Below are 22,116 nucleotides of genomic sequence, written 5' to 3'. Positions count from 1 at the left end.
AGTGGATTTGGATTACAAGCGCAGTCCTGGAACGAATTATGCTCTTAATCCAAGGCACCACTGTATATATATATATATATATATATATATATATATACACACACACACACACACACACCACACACACACACACGGTTGTATAATGATGATATATAATGATATATATGATGATGATAGATAGATAGATAGATAGATAGATAGATAGATGTCGACTAATCTGCTAAAACCATGTGGATGAATGCAGATAGTGGGTTCTCATACAGTAACAGTAGAGCAGTCATGGCTTCTGTTGTCTCTTACCTCTTATAGTTACTTTATTTCTCTTAGCCAAAATTGGTTTACAGGTAAAAGTATTGAATTTTTCTGGATCTCGTTGTATTTCGCTCAGAGTGGCCCTCATGGCCAACAATCACGCCAGCCCCTCCCTGGACGGTGCTCACAGAGGGTCGATCTGAGTGCTGTTGGGGAGGGCTTTGGATTGCTGTGCTGTGAGGGCCTCTGATAGGATTTATGGGCCCCATACTGTTTTTTGCTATGCAGCACCATGAAGTCTTGTTACAACCCTGTCTAACAAATCACAGTTTAGGGAAGAAACCAGGAAGTGATTAGATCCATGGAGAGAAAAATATAACAGGGTTGTGAGCTATCTTACTAAAAACAGCAGTTTGTACTTCTTTACTTGTATCTATGTGATACACCTCTTATTTTTTCAATTTTGTTTCATTGAACAACCCCTTTAAGTGCCCTAAAGGAACTGTCCAGTGGGATAATTTCATTTTTTAAGGGACAGACTCACTTGAAAAAAAGAAACTAAGTGATTTCCCAATCTCTTACCTGTTTTAATTCTGATGATCTCTGATCATCTCCACTCCCTGGTCCTTTCTTAAAAGAGAAGTTCAATGGATTATAAAAGCCGGCAGGGGCAGAGGGAAAATTCATTGCCAGTCCATCAGCTGTGACATGCCTTTTCCCCTGAGTTGTGACGTCATAACAATTTGGGGGGAAACTGCCTATCGGCAGAGGGTGCTGCGGACACTCCAGCCGCTCACCGCAGACATGGGGAGAGGTAAGTTAGTACTCGCAATCAATTACCCCCCCCCAACCCCCCCCCCCCCCCCCCCCCCCCCGGCCTTGCCAGATCTTTCAATCAGCTGGACTTCTCCTTTAACATGCAAGAAATTAAAGGAATTGCCAAGTGGAAATGCCAAGTATTAAAATGGAGTAGGAGGTGGGCAACAGCAGGGATCAGGGGAGCATCAGAATTGCAGCAGTGCGAGAATGAGGACGTAAGTAATGGTTATTATAATTTTTAAAATATAATTATAGATAGTAATATTAGTGCTAACAACAAAAACAGCTGTGAAGGTCCTCGCTCTGTTGCGAGCACTGGGACCTAAATAGGGAAACACCAGGGTGGCCCCTATAAGTCAAAGTCTAACTCTGTGTAACAACATAAGACAAGGGTTACCAAGGCTAGGCATCCATCCACAGACAGCCGTTTCGGGGTATTTGCCCCTTGTCAGTATGGAGCAAGATTCTGGCTATCAGGGGTAATAAAAAATTCACCAACAGAGGGGGTGGGCCCTGGACGCCGATGAAATTATGGAGGGGCGGTTTGAATTGACACAGCGGTTGTGAAGCCCCGCCCAGGTGGCACAATGCACCAACCATAAGCATTTTTCACTCGACCAAGCACCAAGAGATCTTTTATAAAGTAAGGTATGAAAACTGCAAAATTTAGGCTTTACAGCTATGTAGAGAAGTCCTCATACAGAAAGGGGGTGACAGTGTCACTTTAAGCATGAACAAAAAAGAATCTTTTACAAAAGCCATAAAATTATGAGATAAACTCAGAATAACATCTGAAATGATCCGTAAAAAGAATAGTAGCAGAGCTGTATGTCAGCCACGATGTGAGGAACGCTGTGCCAGAGAAACTGGAGGGTTGTAGCACGGGCAAAGGTATCACTTTGTTTGTGCGAGGAATCTATGAAAAGGTCATTGTATTCACAGAAGTTGCTTCATTTCTGTTTCCGAGACTGTGTTGTCCGATTGTATTTCCTTCCTTCTCATTTCCCACCTTGGCTCTCCAGTCTCCAGTTACCATCAGTACAGTGCATCTTGCTCGCACGTCTTGTAAACTTTGGAATATACTTCATCATAAAGCTGTCCATTCTTGTTTTTATCTGAATCGGTTGTTGGAGCAGAGCGTAAACCCATTTGATAGTGATGTTAAAAGGCTGGGCAAGAGCATAAATCAATAGAAAGTAATCAATGACATCATCTCCAATGGCAACCTGTACTGACTAGGTAATATCTTCGTTATTGCTCATACGTCATAGATAGTGGATGACAATAAAGACATTGGCTCCTAACCAACCAAAAGAAACCATCATCTTATGGGGAACCTGTTGTTTTACAACTGAGGACAGCATAGCATAATGTTTCTGTCACTTATTCTGAACTGTAGAGTACTTTAGAAGATCACAAAAAGCGCACGCTAAATGTTGCTAAAAAAGAGTCCACCATATTCATAAGGGGTCGCTGCCCACCCATCAATGATCATTAAACATTGGTACAAACCTGACGTAAAGCTGTCATCCTATTATCACAGTACTTAAAGGGACTGTCCTAGAAAAATAAAAATTCCCGCAGGAGATCGCCTCCATAGGCTTTCTATAGAACCCAAAGAGAAAAGCATTCAACCAAGCACTAGTGATAGGCAAATTTATTGAACGTTCAAGTTTGTCCGAACCCGAATGCTTGGCATTTAACTCCCAGGTGCTGGAGAAATTGGATGCAGCCCTCAGGCTGCCCAGAAAACATGAGTGGATGGGCTGCATGCAACTTCTTCAGCCACCGGGAGCCATATGCCAAGCATTTGAGTTCGGACAGACCCAAATATTTGGTAAGTTCCCTCATACTACCAAACACTTCTGCCAACTCATTCTAATGACCAGTGAAGGTCTGAACACCCACATCCTGACCGATGAAATGTTTTTCTTTGTTTTTTAACTGAAAGAATCTTTTTTTAACTGAAAGTACTCATCGGGATTTTACTGCAATGCTGAAAAAAGGGTTTAAGAAAACCGCAATAAGTCTAGGAGGGTTTTCCAGGTTCTTGTCGGGTCACCAATTCCATTCCTTTCTTTATAGGGGCACTTATTTGCATTCGAGTGGTGGTATTCCAACAGTCAGCCTTTCCCTCTGAAAAAAAGATAGAAATGGTTTAAAATTGCATTTTAATTGAAGCTAGCTCGACCTGCCAATTGGGAGTAGGGGAAAACTCTTCACGGCCTGGCATGCTTTTGCTGCCCAAGGGAGAAAATATTTAGTTTGGAGGAAAGTCCAAGTCTGAACATTCTTGCCATGAGTTTCTTCTCAGTTTATGGTAAACAAAGCATTAACATGTTACACATTTCTGAGACTTCTTGCCAGTTTCTGCTTCATACAATAGCTATGTTATATACTTAACATCATTTACTGGGAACCACATTACGTCGAGCCAAAATAGACTGGCATAGCTCGTACACCGATGACCCTGATATCTGCTGTATTAAATAAGGATTTATATAAAAATAATATTACTTTGCAGAAAGTTTTTTTTTTTTTAATGCGTTAGGATGGAGCATAAAGTGTGTCAGCCCGTGACACCAATTCTTCTTCTAGGAACTAAGACTCTGTTACAGTACTTCCCCCTTGACATGGCCTGTGCCACATTGAGACCAGAGCAGCCCCAATGTGTCTAAGCGCATTACTTTCCACCTGACAGATAAAAGCTTTTCGTATGGATTCTTGGAGAATATCTGCTCTCTGGAGCGTTTGTCTACTGCTTTGATACTTGACAATTAAAGCCAGGAATGGCGAGGAACGCCCCCTCCCCGAGCTCTGAGCGCTGTGGCTAGGGATTGACCTTGAATTCCCTCTTCTGTATGAAATCACCTCACCTGCCCCCGATTTCTGTGCGCAGGAAACACAGAGCACATACTGTACATAGAGCCACAACCAAATCCAGGCCCTCCGGAATACAAAATGCATGAAGTGATGGAGAGCGGTAATTGGCATCATGCAGAATGGCATGGCTGTATGTCATGTAGCTGCAGTTAAAGGCTGGCGTGGGTCCCTCCTGCATTCCACACATCCTGCACTTTCATTAATCATCTGCCAAGCTGCTCTTGGATAATAGGGATATTCTACAAGTTGGAAGGGCCGTGCATAGCTACGTTTTCCTTCCTTATTTTTTCTTAAATGGACATCAGACAGTGCCCAATAACCTTTGTATTTCCTTTACTATGAACTTACTTTATGTTACTATGGATAATTCCATATAAACGGTACTGTGGTGGAGATTTCCAACACAATGTATAATAGTTCGCCTACAGCTGGGATGGGGAGCCTTTGGCCATCCAGCTGGTACAAAACTGCAATTCCCATCATGCATGATTCAGGTTCTTTAGCCCAGGCCTACAGTATGTGCAGTGCTACTTATAGTCGGCTATCCTGTCAGGCAAACTCTGGAGGGTGATAGGGGGTAGTCATTAGAAGGGGTAGCAAAGCAGAACGGGAAGGTTGACAAGGGCCGCTGGAAGGGAATAAAACAATGTAAGGGTTAGGGTTACTGCTACTGTATGCTTTTTTTTTGCAAGTATGGAACATTTGCAGGGTCTGTGGAGGGTCTTTGTTTCTGCATGTTTTGAATAGACAATTAAGCTTTATAACAACAACAACAAAAAAAAAATTCAATGGGCAAAGTAGGCACAGTGAGACGTTGGGGTCTCTCAGCTGACAACCCCACTGATCAAGAGAACCAGTGGGGAGAACATGTAGTAGCACATTTTACAATCGCCATCCAGGCAACTCAATGATAAGGCTATAGGGTTGCTGGAAGTGAAGCTTGTCTTCCCACTCATTCTCCTGATTAGGGATGGTCCGAACCTGCCGAGGTTCGGGTTCGTATGAACCCGAACGCTCGGCAGCAGATCCCCGCTGTCTGCCCGCTCCGTGGACCGGGCGGATCCAGCGGGAGTAACGCCTGGAAAACTAGGATACAGCGTATGGCTATGGCTATATCCCAGTTTTCCAGGCGGTCCTCCCGCTGGATCCGCCCGCTCCACGGAGCAGGCAGACAGCGGGAATCATTAGCGAGGGTTCGGGTTCGTACGAACCCAAACCGAACTCGGTTCGGACCATCCCAACTCCTGATCTAAACAATTTTTCTGTTTTTAATTTTAAACTGTGTCTGGTCTTGTGGTCAGATTGTGTCTGGTATTACAAAAATCACAGCTACTTTCTTTTGTGCTATGTTCACACTACGTATGAGACCGGCCGTTCTGTGACCCTACCGCTCGCTGGAGCCTCTTGCTTCATTGCGTGAACTGAAAGGTCTTTCTGCGGCCGCAATTCACTCAATTGCGGCCGCAGAAAACTGACGTGTCAGTTGTTTGCGGGTCTGCATGGGATCCCGGCCGGAGCGTATACAATGTGTATACGCTCCGGCCGGGATCCCATTGAAGTAGAGGCATTGTTCTGGCAACAATGGCCGTACTTTTACGTAATGTGAACATAGCCTTAAAAAGCTCCACCTCACCCCAGATCGTATGTAGTATTACAATTCAACTTTAGTTACTTCAATGGGACTGGGATGCAATACCGCTCCCAGACTGAGGAAAAGAGTGGCGCTGTTAAAGGGAAACTATCAGCAGGTTAGAAGAATCTAATCTGCTGCTTATCCGCATGGGAAACTGAGGATGAAGGTAATTTTTTTACCTCCATCCTGTGTGCTGTTACTGCGATATTAAAGTCCGGAGAAAATTTTTGTATTGTCCCCCAAAAGTTATACAAATCACCAATGTACACTTTTTACGGGAAATGCTTATAAAGTGCTTTTTTCCCTGCACTACTGCATCAAGGCTTCACCTACTGGATAACATGGTGATGTCACTTCCTGAATAACATGGTGATGTCACTTCCTGGATAACATGGTGATGTCATGACCTGACTCCCAGAGCTGTGCGGGCTGTGGCTGCTGGAGAGGATGATGGCAGGGGGACACTGAGGGACACAGGGCACTGGGGGGACACTGAGCATCCCCCTGCCATCATCCTCTCCAGCAGCCACAGCCCACACAGCTCTGGGAGTCGGGTTGTGACATCACCATGTTATCCAGGAAGTGACATCACCATGTTATCCAGGAAATTAAGCCTTGATGCAGTAGTAAGTGCAGGGAAAAAAACACTTTATAAGCATTTCCTGTAATAAGTATTCTAATGAATATCAGCGGAGCTGGCTAGCCAGTTCAGCCAATCACTGGCCAAGACAGGCCGCAGCTGCTTAGCCAATTACTGTCTTGGAAACTGATTGGCTGAGCGGCTGGGGGCCTGTCAGTGCAGAGGCCCCAGGGAAGGCCCAAGGACACCAGGGAACGTGATAAGGTAAGTCAATACTTTATTTTATACCACATTCATCAGCCATTGGCTATGCATAGCTATTACATGGAGCAATGCGAGTCCGACACCCGATGATTTTAGGACTGCACATAAAGGACAGATCAACCGATAATCATTTCATCGGCTAATCATTCTCTTTATTACATGGAGCAATAATCGCCCAAATTGGTCTGATTTAGGGTCCATTTACACAGAAAGATTATCTGACAGATTATCTGCCAAAGATTTGAAGCCAAAGCCAGAAATGGATTTGAAAAGAGGAGAAATCTTAGGCTTTCCTTTATTACAAGATTTCAGTTTATAGTCTGTTTCTGGTTTTGGCTTCAAATCTTTGGCAGATAATCTGTGAGATAATCTTTCTATGTAAATAGACCCTTATGCTACGTTTACACTGAAGGATTATCGTGCGAATTTGCACGATAACGATCGAATTCGAACGATAATCGTACGTGTAAACGCAACGAACGATCGAACGACGAGCGAGAAATCGTTCATTTTGATCTTTAAACATGTTCTTAAATCGTCGTTCGTCGTTCGCAAAAAATTCACAGATCATTCCGTGTAAACAGTCGTTCACCTATTTTACCTATGTGTGAGATAGGATTAAGCGATAACAAAACTAATTTTCCGTACGATATATCGTTCCGTGTAAACGCTGATCGTTATAAAAGAAAAATTGTTACTTCGAAGTCGTTAATCGTACGATCGGGCGAATTATCGTTCCGTGTAAACGTAGCATTTTGCTACGTTTACACGGAGCGATAATTTGCCCAAATAAATCGTTTAACGATTTTGAAGCAACAATTTGGTTTTATAATAAATCGTTAGAAAAATCGTAAAAAAAATTGTAAGAAAAATCGTTAATGCGATCGTTTTTAAGATCGCTTAAGCCCATCTTTTACATAGGGTGAATCTTTGAAGGACTGTTTACACGAAATGATCTGCGAATTTTTAGCGAACAATGAACGATGATTTGAGAACATGTTGAAAGATCAAAATGAAAGATTTTTCGCTCATCGCTTGATCGTTTGCTGTGTTTACACGGAACGTTTATCGCTCAAATGTGATCGTTATTGCGAAAATTCGAACGATAATTGTTCCATGTAAACGCAGCATGTCAGGGTGCGTTTACACGGAAAGATTTATCTGACAGATTTGGGAAGCCAAAGCTAGGAATGGATTTGAAAAGAGGAGAAACCCCAGTCTTTCCTTTATGACCTGATCCCTGTTTATAGTTTGGCTTCAAAGATCTGTCAGATAAATCTGTCTGTGTAAACGCGCCATTAGACAATTATTGCTCTATGTAATAAGGCCCTTACTTTATTTAAACCACCTAAATAATTTGAAGACCCAAGTAAGAATCTCTACAGTTACAATACAGAGTTTGCACTGAAAGGATGGATAGTTCTTTTGGAGCATCAGACATTAAGGGTAGCTTCACAAGTACCGGATTCGCAGCGGATTTCATGCTGCGAGTCTGCAGCGAAATCCGCTGCAAATCCATATAGTGTGAAGTTCTATAGGGTTACATATGCTTAGTGGAATTTTCATTCTGCTTTAACTGCTTTAACTGCGTATTATGTACCTCTGTACTGTATGCATAGAAAAAAAAAGCGCTGCGGAATCTGTTGGCGCTATACAAATAAATTTATTATTATTATTATTATTATTATTATTATTATTATTATTATCATTCTGCTGCGGATATGTAACCCGGCCCCTTTAACCCCCGCAGCCCCCGGCCAAGAGCATACATTACCTGCTTGGCGCCACGGCTGTGTGTGAGGCTCCCAGCTCCTGTCGGTCCCCATCAGCCAATCAGTGATTGGCTGATGGGGATCAACAGGAGCCTCATATACAGATGCGGCGTCAAACAGGTAACTTATGATCCAGGTCGGGGGCTGTGGGCGGCGGGGGGTTAAAGGGGCCGGGTTACATATCCGCAGCAGAATGAAAATTCCACTAAGCATATGTAACCCTATAGAACTTCACACTACATGGATTAGCAGTGGATTTAGCTGAAAACTTGCAGCGTGAAATCTGCTGCGAATCCGGTACGTGTGAAGCTACCTTAAAGGAGAAGTCCAGCGAAAATTTTTATTAAAGTATTGTAATGCCCCCCAAAAGTTAGACAAATCCCCAATATACACTTATTACAGGAAATGCTTAGAAAGTGCTTTTTTCCCTGCACTTACTACTGCATCAAGGCTTCCATTCCTGGATAAAATGGTGATGTCACAACCCGACTTCCAGAGCTGTGTGGGCTGTGGATGCTGGAGAGGATGATGGCAGGGGGATGCTCAGTGTCCCCCTACCATCATCCTCTCCAGCAGCCACAGCCCGCACAGCTCTGGGAGTTGTGTCGTGACATCACCATTTTATCCAGGAAGTGACATCACCATGTTATCCAGGAAGTGAAGCCTTGATGCAGTAGTAAGTGCAAGGAAAAAAGCACTTCATAAGCATTTCCTGTAATAAGTGTATATGGGTAATTTGTATAATGTTTAGGGGGCAATACAATACTGTAATAAAATTTTTCGATGGACTTCTCCTTTAAAGGAAGAACTTAAAAGATTCAGCTGACTCGAGGTTTTCATTACGGCTGGTCTCTTACATACCATCTGTCTTGGGAAGCCTCTGTAAATTGTTTAGATAAGAGAGGGTATGATAGTGCAGTCTGTATAGAGTAGCTACCTGCCTTATCCACCTTCCTTAGATACTGGAATGCCTAAAACATGACCTAAAACTATTCTGAACTGAACTGAATCTAGGAAGCAGCAGTTGTTTTTAACTCATTTGTGCTTTTGGGAGATTGACTGTAAATGGCATATATACTTCCCATAAAAGCCTTAAGTGGTTTATTGCGTTCATTTCTACAATAGGGCCTGCACTGCCAGTTCTAATCTGTGATTTTTACAATGCCAGATTATGACACAATTCTGACCCAGCTTTTCAGCAGCTCCAAACGTCTTTCCAACCATCACACTGGCTCCATCAGATGATGAAAAATCTACAGTTTTCTTTTCTTTAATATCCTTTTAATGGGACATAAAGATTTTAACTTTTTTAAATCTCGTCCTATAAAAAAAAAAAAAAAAAACAAGCCCTTATATGACTGTGTTAACAAAATGTTATGGCTCTCAGAGCCTAAACTAGCTGCATCATGAAGGGGTTAAATACTGTCTGTAAGTTATTTTTTGGATGGCTGGTTTTACATTTATTCATTATGAAGTTATTGGATCTAAGTTAGATGGAGGTCTAAATTGTCAAAAATGACACACTCAAAGCTGTGGGTTCTTCTCTGAAAAAAAAAATTGCACAACTGACAAAAAAACTAATCTAAATATCTATGATATTTTAAAGGGGTACTACCAGACAAATGTAAAAAATAATAAATATATATATATATATATATATACATATATATATATATATATATATATATGCAGAGCAGGCGGTGGTGGGAACATAGTAATAAAGTGATACTTACCTATCCCAGTGCCCCTGCAGTGCAGCGCCATGACTCATGGTCACCTGCTGGTCTTCAGCATCTCCCAGTCCCAGGGAAATACTCTCTCCACTGTGTTACCAGTTCCCCATTCCCAGTATGCACACTCTCTCCACTGTGTTTCCATCCCTTTGTGCCCCCCAAAGCCTGCCTCCCCCAAATTATGATAACGGTTGCTCCACACTCTCGACAGTGTTCCCAGCCCCTGCTAGCCCCATCTTCTTAGTATGCACATTATCTCCACATGTGTTCCCATTCCCTGCCTGCCCCATCTTAGTATCTACACTCTCTCCACTGCGTTTCTAACCCCCCCCCCCCCCAAGTAACGCACACTCTCACCACTATGTGTTTCCAGTCCTCCCTCCATGGTATGCACACTCTCTCTGCACCGTTCCCAGTCCCCTTCCTTAGTATGCACACTCTCTACACCATGTGTTCCCAGTCCCCTCTCCTAGTATGCGCACTGTCTCCACTGTTTTCCCAGTCTCCCCCCCCCCCTTCTTTAGCATGCACACTCTCTCCACTGTGTTCCCAGTTCCCCATTCCCAGTATGCACGTTCTCTCCACTGTGTTTCCATCCCTTTGTGCCCCCCAAAGCCTGCCTATCCCAAATTATGATACCGGTCCCTCCACACTCTCCACAGTGTTCCCAGCCCCTGCTAGCCCTATCTTCTTAGTATGCACATTGTCTCCACACTTGTTCCCAGTCCCTGCCTGCCCCATCTTAGTATCTACACTCTCTCCACTGCGTTTCTACTCCCCTTCCCCCCCCCCAGGTATGCACACTTTCACCACTATGTGTTTCCACTCCTCCCTCCATGGTATGCACACTCTCTCCACACCGTTCCCAGTCCCCTTCCTTAGTATGCACACTCTCTCCACACCATTCCCAGTCCCCTTCCTTAGTATGCACACTCTCTCCACACCATTCCCAGTCCCCTTCCTTAGTATGCACACTCTCTCCACACCATTCCCAGTCCCCTTCCTTAGTATGCACACTCTCTCCACACCATTCCCAGTCCCCTTCCTTAGTATGCACATTCTCTCCACACCGTTCCCAGTCCCCTTCCTTAGTATGCACACTCTCTCCACACCATTCCCAGTCCCCTTCCTTAGTATGCACACTCTCTCCACACCATTCCCAGTCCCCTTCCTTAGTATGCACACTCTCTCCACACCATTCCCAGTCCCCTTCCTTAGTATGCACACTCTCTCCACACCGTTCCCAGTCCCCTTCCTTAGTATGCACACTCTCTCCACACCATTCCCAGTCCCCTTCCTTAGTATGCACACTCTCTCCACACCGTTCCCAGTCCCCTTCCTTAGTATGCACACTCTCTCCACACCGTTCCCAGTCCCCATTCTTAGTATGCACACTCTCTCTACACCGTTCCCAGTCCCCTTCCTTAGTATGCACACTCTCTCCACACCGTTCCCAGTCCCCTTCCTTAGTATGCACACTCTCTCCACACCATTCCTAGTCACCTTCCTTAGTATGCACACTCTCTCCACACCGTTCCCAGTCCCCTTCCTTAGTATGCACACTCTCTCCACCATGTGTTCCCAGTTCCCCCTCCACAGGAGGCAGCAGCACATGTAGTGGGAGCAGAATAACTCAAAAACGGGAGGAAAGGGTAGAAAGCATCTCCATGTGTTCCACCTTGTGTACCTGGCCCTCCTGCTCATCAGATATTGGTGTTTAGGAGGCAAATGTCGGGGGCATCACATGCAAAGAGACAGAGCTAAGCACTAAGCAGTGTATAAAGTCAGCAGGGGCTATACGGAGAATGGGCGATGCCCGGGCCCCTATTGGCTCCAGTGCATGTAAGTCAGCAGCTGCTGCTAACAAGTTGGACTCAGGAGTAAGTGAAGTGACAAGTAGGGCCTGACTGAGGGCCCAGCCAGGGTGGCTATAGCTATGCCACTACCCAGTCTTGTGAAGTCAGGGCTCTGCTTAGAAATGCCGGCTCAGCCAATCTGTGACTAAGGAGGGACTCCTCTGCTGTCCCTGACTGGCTAAGCGGGTAGTTTCTGTGGAGTTAAGATGACAAAGTAAACGGGTGATACAGGAGACCATCAGGTTACCATGAGTAGTGGCGCTGCGGCTGCTGGGGCATTAGGATGGGTATCACTTCATTATTCCACCACCCTATGCTGCCCACCTCCCCCCAATTCTCCATGTTTTTATTTCCTCTCTTCTTCTTGATGTTATCTTCTATTCTATTATCATCTTACATTTATGTTTCTAAAATCCTCCTACAAACTCCTTATTCCTTCTCCACATTCCTCCTACTCCGTTTAGTTTATTTTCTTTTGACGAATATTAAGAATCATCCAATTTTTTTAGCGCCAAGCTGAGCTACGTTTTAGATGACTGTCTCCTCCACACACTATTTGTAAAATTGCTCTTGGTTCCTGCAGTGCCTCCTCCTCCCACCTACAGTGCACCCTGTTCATATGCAGATGGGGCACTTTAAGGGGATTAACATGACTGCCATGGGCACCTCTTTCTTTAAAGGTCTGGAAGGTCTAGAGGAAAGCGTAAACTCACTGGGGGAGGGTGTGTGTGTAGGTTGGGAGCCATTGAGTCTGCTAGCTTTCTTACCCTTTAAGTCATTCACTTAAGGGTTAGAAAAAGTTACTTTCTTCCAGAAAAATACTTTCTTCCAGAAATAGCTACCCTCTTGTCCACAGTTTGGGTGTAGTTTTTGCAGCTCAGTCCCATTGAAGTGAATGGAGCTGAATTGTAATACCACATACAACCTGAGGACAGGGGTGGTGCAGTTTTTGCTAAAAAGAAACTCCCTTATCCTGTATAACCCTTTTAAAACTGTTGTAGCTGCTGCAGTTGGGTGGGGATCTAAGTCCAATGACCACAACCCTGGCGCTGTCCACCTTTACATCACAGTTACTATTAAAGGGACTCTGTACCCACAATCTGACCCCCCCAAACCACTTGTACCTTCTGATAGCTGCTTTTAATCCAAGATCTGTCCTGGGGTCCGTTCGGCAGGTGATGCAGTTATTGTCCTAAAAAACTACTTTTAAACTTGCAGCCCTGTGTCAAACGGCCGTGGCTTAGAGTATCTGTTCCCTAACTTTTCACCACCCCTCCGTCCCTCCTTCCCACCCTCTTCATCATTAGGAATGCCACTGGCAGAGTCTTCCTATTACTCTGCAGTGAACACTGCACAGGTCTTTAACGATCCAGCCGTGCTCACACAGCTGATGAATAGGAATATACCTGCCTGGAGTATTCCTAATGATGAAGAGGGCAGGGAAGAGGGATGGAGACGCCTAATGCCAGCCTTATGCCAGCCTAATGCATACACAATCTAGGCCACGGCTGTTTGGCACAGGGCTGCAAGTTTAAAAGTTGTTTTTTAGGACAATAACTGCATCACCTGCCGAACGGACCCCAGGACAGATCTTGGATTAAAAGCAGCGTCTGAAGGTATAAGCGGTTTGGGGGGGTCAGATTGTGGGTACAGAGTCACTTTAACCTCTAGCAACTTGTTAGGTGACAGTGGGCATGTCTGCTTTCACTTATCTTGGTTGCCAAAAATTGCCTTGGCACCATATTCTATAGACATCCCCAGATCTCAGATTTCATTGTCACTCTGACCTGTTGACTCTGCACTAAATGAAGTTTGTATACTCTGTAATTGGGAAGAGTAAACTAGTTATCCTCTAACCATATTGCCCATTACAGCGAGTAATAGGTCAGGATCATCTCTGTAAACAGCCATGTATCCCGTAATTCCACATTATTAGCCTGTAACCAAATGAATGTTTATTAGCCAGTGTTACTAACGTATACTAATGTGGCATGTTTATAGGTCAGTCATTCGTCAGATCGTGGTGTACTGTCAGCAGTGTGATATGTTTATAGGTCAGTCCTTTGTAGACCACAGTGTTCTAATGGCAGAGTGACACGATGAAATAATTGTGTGAAGCAGCTTTTGTTCTTTTTATTTTTGTTATTTTTTGTGTGTTTGTTTCAAACAGAACTTAAAATTAATAATATTTTCTTTAAAGTAAAAACAAACAAAAAATAAATAATAATGGCCTACCTAGACCGAATGCCTCGGAGTCCCGCATCTGGCCCGATGTTCTGCCGGATAGAACAAATAGAACAATTCTCTCTAGAATTCGGGAAAATAAATACTAATAAACTAAATATAAAGAAAGGAGGGGAAAAAAGCAGATGGAAAATAGTAGTTTATTGAGCAGAATAGATCGAATGCTGCGATGCATTACTAGGCCATAGTGGTAACCTTTTTCTCTATGGCAAGTCATGAGTTAAGCAGATGTAGAATAAGAATTGAGAAAATAAGGCTCAATTATACATTATCAACTGATTGAATAATCATTACAATGACGCAACACACATTATTTTGAGAAAACAATAGCCTTGACCCTGACGTCTGCTTGTCAATGGATTGTTGTGTGATTCTTAGCATGTCATGTTTGGACTAAGTTAATCATATTACCTAGCGTTCTAGCTAATTTATATAAAAGTCTAAAAAAAATGCAATATACAAGCTGCAGGCTATGTGTCCATGGGAGAGAAATCTACTACACGACATGTTTAGGCTCTGTTTACATCATGTAGGCTTGCTGTATACCCTGGGAAAGTTATTCATAAGAGGGGACATTTATGAAACTCCCACCCAGGCGTAGGCTAGGGAGAAGGCGCAGATTCTTGCTTTCTCCCTCGTGCACACCTGCTGTATCCCCCCGCTTTCCCAATGGGCGGGCAGCAGAGCTGTGGGGGGCCCAGCAAGGCGGGGAGTAGACGTGGCCTCCTTCAGCACCTCCTTTATCATGATTTACGCCTGCTCGCAGGTGTAAATCATGATCCATGTGTACACCGGGCACAGGCTCGGGCAGCCAGCTGGATCCAACAAGAGGGGTGCGCCTCTTAGTGAATCCGACATTGGAAAAGGGGGCTTGGCTTAATTTAAGACCAGCGTATGAGTTCATAAATCCCCCTCAAAATGTATCTATGGCTGCATTTAACTGATAGATGCCAAAGCGCCCTTTTGTAGACATGGCTATACCCTATTTTATGCTTTATAAAGGATACCAGTTAGAAAATAACCTGATAGCATATGGGTTACATATGCCATTGTATAATCTTACAGTCACAAACATCAAAGCATTTTATTGGAGATATATATTGGGAAATCCTCCTGCTACTGAAAATACCTATAAGAGAGAGGAATTGCTTGTCTAATAATAGGTGGGCACTAGAGATGAGCGAACCGGGTTCGAGTCCATCCGAACGTGAATGATCGGCATTTGATTAGCGGGGGCTGCTGAACTTGGATAAAGCTCTAAGGTTGTCTGGAAAACATGGATACAGCCAATGACTATATCCATGATTTCCATATAGCCTTAGGGCTTTATCCAAGTTCAGCAGCCCCCGCTAATCAAATGCCGAAAGTTCGGGTTCGGATCGACTCGAGCATGCTCCAGGTTCGCTCATCTCTAGTGGGCACATAAAATGCAAGCACACCTTACTAGGCATGCCGGGGAGACTTGGCTTCAGTTCAGACTGTTTGACTTTACATTGAAGTCCAAAAAACAGAATGACTGTACTTCCATATGTAACAGAGGCTAACAGGCACATGGAGGTACAAAAATTTACTTGTACATTCAATCCTGTGGATACAATATTACATATCTACAACACATTTATAAATGATCCATCGATAAGGAAGAGCCCTACATAGGTTAATTGCTAGAGATTTTCCTCAGCGTGCGCCCGCATCAGAACCTCCCTCAGCACACAATGAAGCAAGCGGCCGGAGCCGCTCACTTCATTGTGTGAACTGACAGGGTTTCCTACGGCCGCAATTCTTTGAATTGCGGCCGCAGAATACTGACATGTCAGTTATTTGCGGCGCCGCACGGGATCCTGGCCGGAGTGTATACGATGTGTATACGCTCCGGCCGGGATCCCATAGAGGAATAGGCAATGTTTAACACTGCATAAAGTAAGGCCGAAGGCAACAACGGCCGTACTTTTACAGTACGTATTGTGAACATAGCCTAAGGCCAGGTTCAGACTATGTAACTGTGCGGCTGTATTTGCGGCTGTAATTGTGCGGCGGTATTTTTGGTGGTTCATGCGTACGCTGGAAAGTATAGGATATACGGCTGCACAGTGCACACTATGTATGAATCTACGGCCTGATCGTAAACGGACCCGTAAAAAATGAACAAGACCATTGTTTGCGGCTGGACATGCGGCCGAGGATTGACATGCGTTTTTATTTTTAAATAAATAAATAATTTAAAAAAACGCATAGGGTCCCCCCTATTTTTATAACCAGCCGGGTTAAAAACCAAACAACAGCAGCCTGGTAACACCAGGGTGGGAAGAGCTATTGGTTTAGGCCCTCCCCAGCCTAAATCTTACAAGCCTGCTGCCGCCCGGTCCAGGAGCGCCAATTTTGACGCTCCGGGACCACTGGCACCCGGCTCTTCCCAGTACCCCTGGTGGCTTTGGGTACTGGGGTAATAATAGGGGGTTAGTGTTAGCCATTTTATACCGGCTAACACTAGGCCCCAACTTAGTAATGGATTCCGTCTATTAGACGGCTTCCACTACTAAGTCTATAAAGTAAAGAAATAAAGACAAGACACAAGTTAAAAAATTTTTTTATTCAAATAAAAACACCCCCACACCCCTCATTGACCATTTTATTAAAAAAAAAACATTAAAAAAACGCTGGTCATCGACGTAGTCCACGGAATCCGACGTAATCCACAGGATACCGATATCTGAAAAACAAAAAGGGAGAAACACACAAAAAACACACAAACAGGAGCACAACACCCATCATTGTGAGCGGTGTTGTGCTCCTTACAGTATGCAGCATCTTTACAGATCGCTGCTTACAGTCTGGCCCCCAAGGGGTTAAGGGAGGATGTATTGCATCCCCCTTAACCCCTTGGGGGCCAGACTGATGTCAGACTGCACCCATCCCAGCAAGGAAGGGGTTAACTGACCCCCCCTTCCTTGCTGGGAGGGGTGCAGTGCTGGGGAGGGGGTTGGGAGATCTGTATACTCACCCCGATGTGTCCTCTTCGCTGGTCCGCAGCACAATGAAGTCACTGTGCTGCGGACCGGCTCATTATATGTGCGCTCAGCCGATCAGCCAATCAGCTGAGCGCACATATAATTCTAAATGTTTCTTCTAATAATGTTATTGTCACAACATAATTAGAAGAAACATTTGATGTTTTCATTAAAGTAAAGTGATGATTAGTACAGAATGCTCTATTGCCGGGAATATGAATTAACGGCTTATGGAGCTTCCTGTACTAATTAATATTTAATTAATAAAACACATTTTCGATGAAATAAATTCAGTTTCGTTGGTCAATAATTTAATTCTAACGAATCCATCATTGTGCAATTAAATATACTGTCAAAAAATAAATATATATATAAATATACATTTATTTATATATCTATTTATTTTAACAGTATATTTAATTGCAAAATGATGGATTAGTTTAAATTTAATTAGTGAACAACGAAAGGGACGTTATTACAACGAAAATGTGTTTTATTATTTTAATAGATTAACCATGAGAGACATCGGCATTAGTGCAGAGGACCGCAAACCCCGGTAATAGCAATTCATGTAAACTGTGTTCCCTGCTTTCCCAGATGCATCCAGAGGTGTTTGCATCACTTTCTTAAGATTTTATTTGTTATTTTTAGTTGAACCAGATTTCCAAGTAAATGACCGTATGTTTTCAGCCGCATGTCTATTTTTTCCCACGGCCGGAGTTTCATCCGCACATTTACAGCCGCATAAAAAATACAGCCGCACAGTTACATAGTGTGAACCTAGCCTTAAACTGTAGAACATGCGAGCATGCTGAGGAGAAACAGTGTTTTAGAAATGTTTCCATACAAACATCATAAACATTGATTGGTTGTCCATAAAAACGAGGCTTGAACCTCATTCAATGCATACTGGCAAGAAACTGTTGTGTCTGAAAATGAGGCTTGGACCTCAACCGCACTGATTGGTTTTTCATAATTTTCACAAACAAGCTTATGTTTTTTAAAGTATCAATAATGATACTTTTGTCCTCTTCTGCTGAAGCTATACAAAGTTCTTTATGCATCTCCCGGTACGTTTTGCAACCAAGACTATCCACAATTTATGTAGCTCTTCTTTTTTGTAAATGGGGCCTCCAGGACTGGACACAGTATTCCAGATGTGGTCTCACTAGAGTTCTATACAACAGGATCACAATTTCCCTCTTCCTAATGGTTCTACCTCTAGATATACAGCCCAGCATACCATTAGCTTTCCATAGAGTCTGCTGCCGGATGGCATGTATAAACACCTCCCAGGTGCTGCGGTGCCCACTGGCACTCATGTGACATCTTCTTTGGCTGTCCTGCAAGGGAGGATGGCAGTCAGAATCTTCAATGCATCCATAACAGTGCTCTCATAGAGATGCATTGAAGACCCTGACTTCTGGTCTTTAAAAACACTGAAGAGGTTGAGAAAAGAAGTGACGTCTTCTCCATTGGGATTTGAATATCACTGTAGGGCTAGGTTCACACAACTTAAGTTCCGTAGATTTCTACGGTACTAACGTGGTGCTGCCTTCTGAGGAATCCAGGCCGTAGTGTCAGTTCACACAATGGAGTGCGCGGCTCCAGCCTCACGCTCCATTGTGAGCAGCGGGGAATCCTGAAGCTGGTGCGCAGGGATGCACCTGAATCCAAATTCAGCGGCTCTAGAGATCAACCGGCCGGTACTGCAGAACCGGCCGGGATGATCTTCTCTGAGACCGGCTGTTCTATGACCCGGCCGGGTCACGGAACGGCCGGTCTCTTACAAAGTCTGAACGTAGCCTAGCATTGGAAGGAAGCTGCACTGCAGGAAAGGGATAATTGCAGATGAGTCTACATGCCATTTGGCAGTGTGTGAGGGGAGGAGGGTCTTTGGGGTGGCTGAGAGAGATAAAAATATTTTGGGGTCAGTGTTGTTTTGAGTCCAATAAGTTCTCTCTTTTATTTTGTTGGTGGATTATCTTGTTTTTGTTTTTCAGGAGAATTATTTGCATACACAGTGCAAAAACACTAACATTAACACCCAATGCTAAAATGCAATGCTCCTTCAGCTGTAGTGCATAGGACTCTGGAGGAAGAAAGCTTATCTGGCCAACTTGACATCTGGCTGTTACTAGGTTGCAGTGAAACCCCATGTGTGTAGTGTAATAGCAGCTATTTGAGGCACATTCCTTCCTAACATGTTTTACTAGTTTACGTTTTCTTTGAGTGCCAAATATTTTGTTTATGAAATAAAACATTTTGACATCATCACCTTTCTACTCCAGCAATGATGAAATTTATCCCACATGATGCCGATTGGCTAGGTAAGATCACATGGATGTGCACAGGCTAATCCGAATCCATGTGGATCTGTAGCGTAAAGATCTTTCTGGCAGCACAGTCAACCTGCTTTTTATTTGCATGGTCTAGATTGAGGCCAGCAGGGTGGAAGCATCCAGCACGGTTTAAAAGGGAAGATATTGTCAGCAATTTGACAATTCTTTCGTGGATTAGGCGTTATGATTTACATCCAGATACATCAAGTTTGTATTGAGTATATATGCTTTCAAAATTGAATCCATCTACTTTTTAATGTGAAAGGTCTATACGTACCTCTGTCTGAGATTGGAGATTGGAGCTGAAGTCTGATCATTCGGCATTAAACTTGTGGCCTCCAACTTCTTCAGCCACCAGTATTCAAATGCCGAACAATCAGACTCAGGCATGCGCAAGCTCCGCACATCTCTGGATTGGAGACGTATGGGACTATGGTGACGTCATATAGTGAGTATGGCTACAATATTATAGTTCTGTACAACTGGAAGGTTGGAGCCATAATATAAACAAGGGCAGAAAAAGTTAGGTTTCTAATGTGGTCATATTTTAGTATCTATATTATAGCTACAATACCCAGATCTACTGAGCCAAGCCCATAATCGTAGAATTTTTATCTACTGTAAATTCAGTTTATTGGTATTGAGGCTGTAATATGAACGTTACAGTGCACCAGGTTTTTTCCGTTTCTCGTAATGGGAGGAGAATTATAACGTAATAGTAAATGTTTATGAGGACGTATTTTTTCATGGTATGTATTACTCTTATTTATATGTTTTTCTTTTCTGGGGACACTTAGGACTTTATGACAAATGTACTTATTCTTCTCATGACCGAGGATGGGTACTTGGAATTGAGGCCATGAGCGACCAGGGTACAAGAGATCCGCGCTATTTCTTCTCCTTAAAGACAGATCGTGCTCGCAAAATGACGATCATCACTGCTCATCGTAACTACCTCCCGAATCAGTGGATTCATCTTTCTGTAACCTACAATGGCCGTATATTGAAACTCTATGTCAACGGGGCACAAGTGGCAACAAGTAGCGAACAAGTTGGCCCAATCTTCAGCAATTTTGCTCGCAAATGTAAAACTCTAATGATTGGAGGAAATGCGCTAAATCACAACTACAGAGGTTATATGGAACAATTTAGGCTCTGGAACATAGCTCGAACCCAGAAAGAAATATTGCTGGATATGGGCCAGGCATTTCATGGACTGAGCACTTCTCTACCTCAACTTGCTCTTCAGGATAGCTTTGAGAATGTGAACACCAATTGGTTTCTTGTAGATGGTAAATACGGTAAAATGCCACAAGCAGAAAACATCTATTTCCATGTTTCATCTTTGGACACAAATTTAGATCTTCCCCAGTGTGGGCAAACTCTTTGTGACAACCTGGAGGTGATATCTAGCTACAACAACGTTGCAGGATTTCGAAGACCTAGGGTTGTACGTTATACAGTGGTCAACGTGTTTGATGACAACCATGAAAACCCAACAGTAACCAAAGAACAAATTGAGCTTCAGCATAAGAAACTCAATGAAGCTTTTAACCCCTACAACATCACCTGGGAATTACATGTGTTAGAAAGAAACGACTCCTTTCTACGAAACCGACTCATCCTTACCAACTGTGACATTACAAAGATCGGCAGCACTGAGTGTGATCCAGAATGTAACCATAAACTCACTGGATATGATGGGGGCGATTGTCATGGACGTAGCTCTTGTTTGTACTCCAGCCGGAAGGAAAACAGCGTTTGTGATATGGATTGCAATATAGAGAAATTGAATTACGATGGTGGAGCTTGTTGTAATCCAAATGTTACTGATGTCACAAAGACCTGCTTTGATCCAAAGTCACCGTACAGGTAAGGATAACCTTTGTCCTATAATATTAAATGAATGTTGAATCATTTGTATTTGATTGTCATAGGTGGCACTAGAGAGACATTTCTTGTATCTAAAGGAGAGATAATTTGCATACTTTTTCCCAGGGGCCATTGCCTGTTCTTAAAGCCAGCTAGTGGTCTCCACAAGGAGAAACACTACCCCCACAAATCCTGTTTGAGTTGTGAAATGTTATAAATAGGCCAACACAAATAAGACTAATTTTTTTATTTCATTTATAGGGTACATTTAGGAATCTGTGATGTCATATCTCGCTTATAATATATATTGCAAAGTTTCATGTATTTTACTACTAATTTATCTAAAGTTATAGTAATGCTTAATTTAAAAAAAAAACTATTTTAAGGGGTTGTTTAAGCAAAAAAAAAAATGCAGGGCAGCAGGAGCTGGTATAAACTGGTTACACTCACCTGTTCTGGTCCCCTGGAGCTTCCTTAGCCCTATTCCCGTTCTTCCCACTGGTTTCCTCTACTTCCTGGTTCCTGTAACATGACAGGAACTTCCCACTCAGCCAATCAGTGGGCACCGTTTCAGCCAATGAATGACTGAGCAAGCAGCTCCTATGGTTGGATCAGAAGTAAGAGAAGACCAGTGGCAGTTTTTATATTTATACCACCCCTGCTGCCCTGCTTTTTTTTTTTAAAGGTTGTCCAGAAAACCCCTTTAACGCTTGGTTGGATATTTTCTTTACCTATTAACTGTGCTTTGCAAACCAGACTTTTTTTTTTTTTTTTACAACAAAAGATGCTAAACTAGGATGGCTTTGTCTTCATAAATTCCAGTCATTATAAGGATGTTTTAAAGTCTCTGTTACAAAA

At 43.3% G+C, this 22,116-nt stretch overlaps 1 protein-coding gene across 2 annotated transcripts in view; it reads left to right on the top strand.

Annotated features, from left to right (window-relative positions):
- PAPPA (pappalysin 1) overlaps positions 1-22,116 on the top strand; it is a 224,891-nt gene that overhangs the window by 20,480 nt on the left and 182,295 nt on the right. For both annotated transcript variants that reach the window (XM_069985507.1, XM_069985506.1), the window contains exon 2: positions 20,184-21,258. In XM_069985507.1, the coding sequence (XP_069841608.1) occupies positions 20,184-21,258 (1,075 nt within the window). The remainder of the gene's footprint in view (positions 1-20,183; positions 21,259-22,116) is intronic.

This window comes from Dendropsophus ebraccatus, chromosome 10 (assembly GCF_027789765.1).
Source record: "Dendropsophus ebraccatus isolate aDenEbr1 chromosome 10, aDenEbr1.pat, whole genome shotgun sequence".
Classification (NCBI taxonomy): Eukaryota; Metazoa; Chordata; class Amphibia; order Anura; family Hylidae; genus Dendropsophus; species Dendropsophus ebraccatus.
The sequence above is the reverse complement of the archived record's forward strand: the minus strand, read 5'-3'. Positions and strand labels throughout refer to the sequence as shown.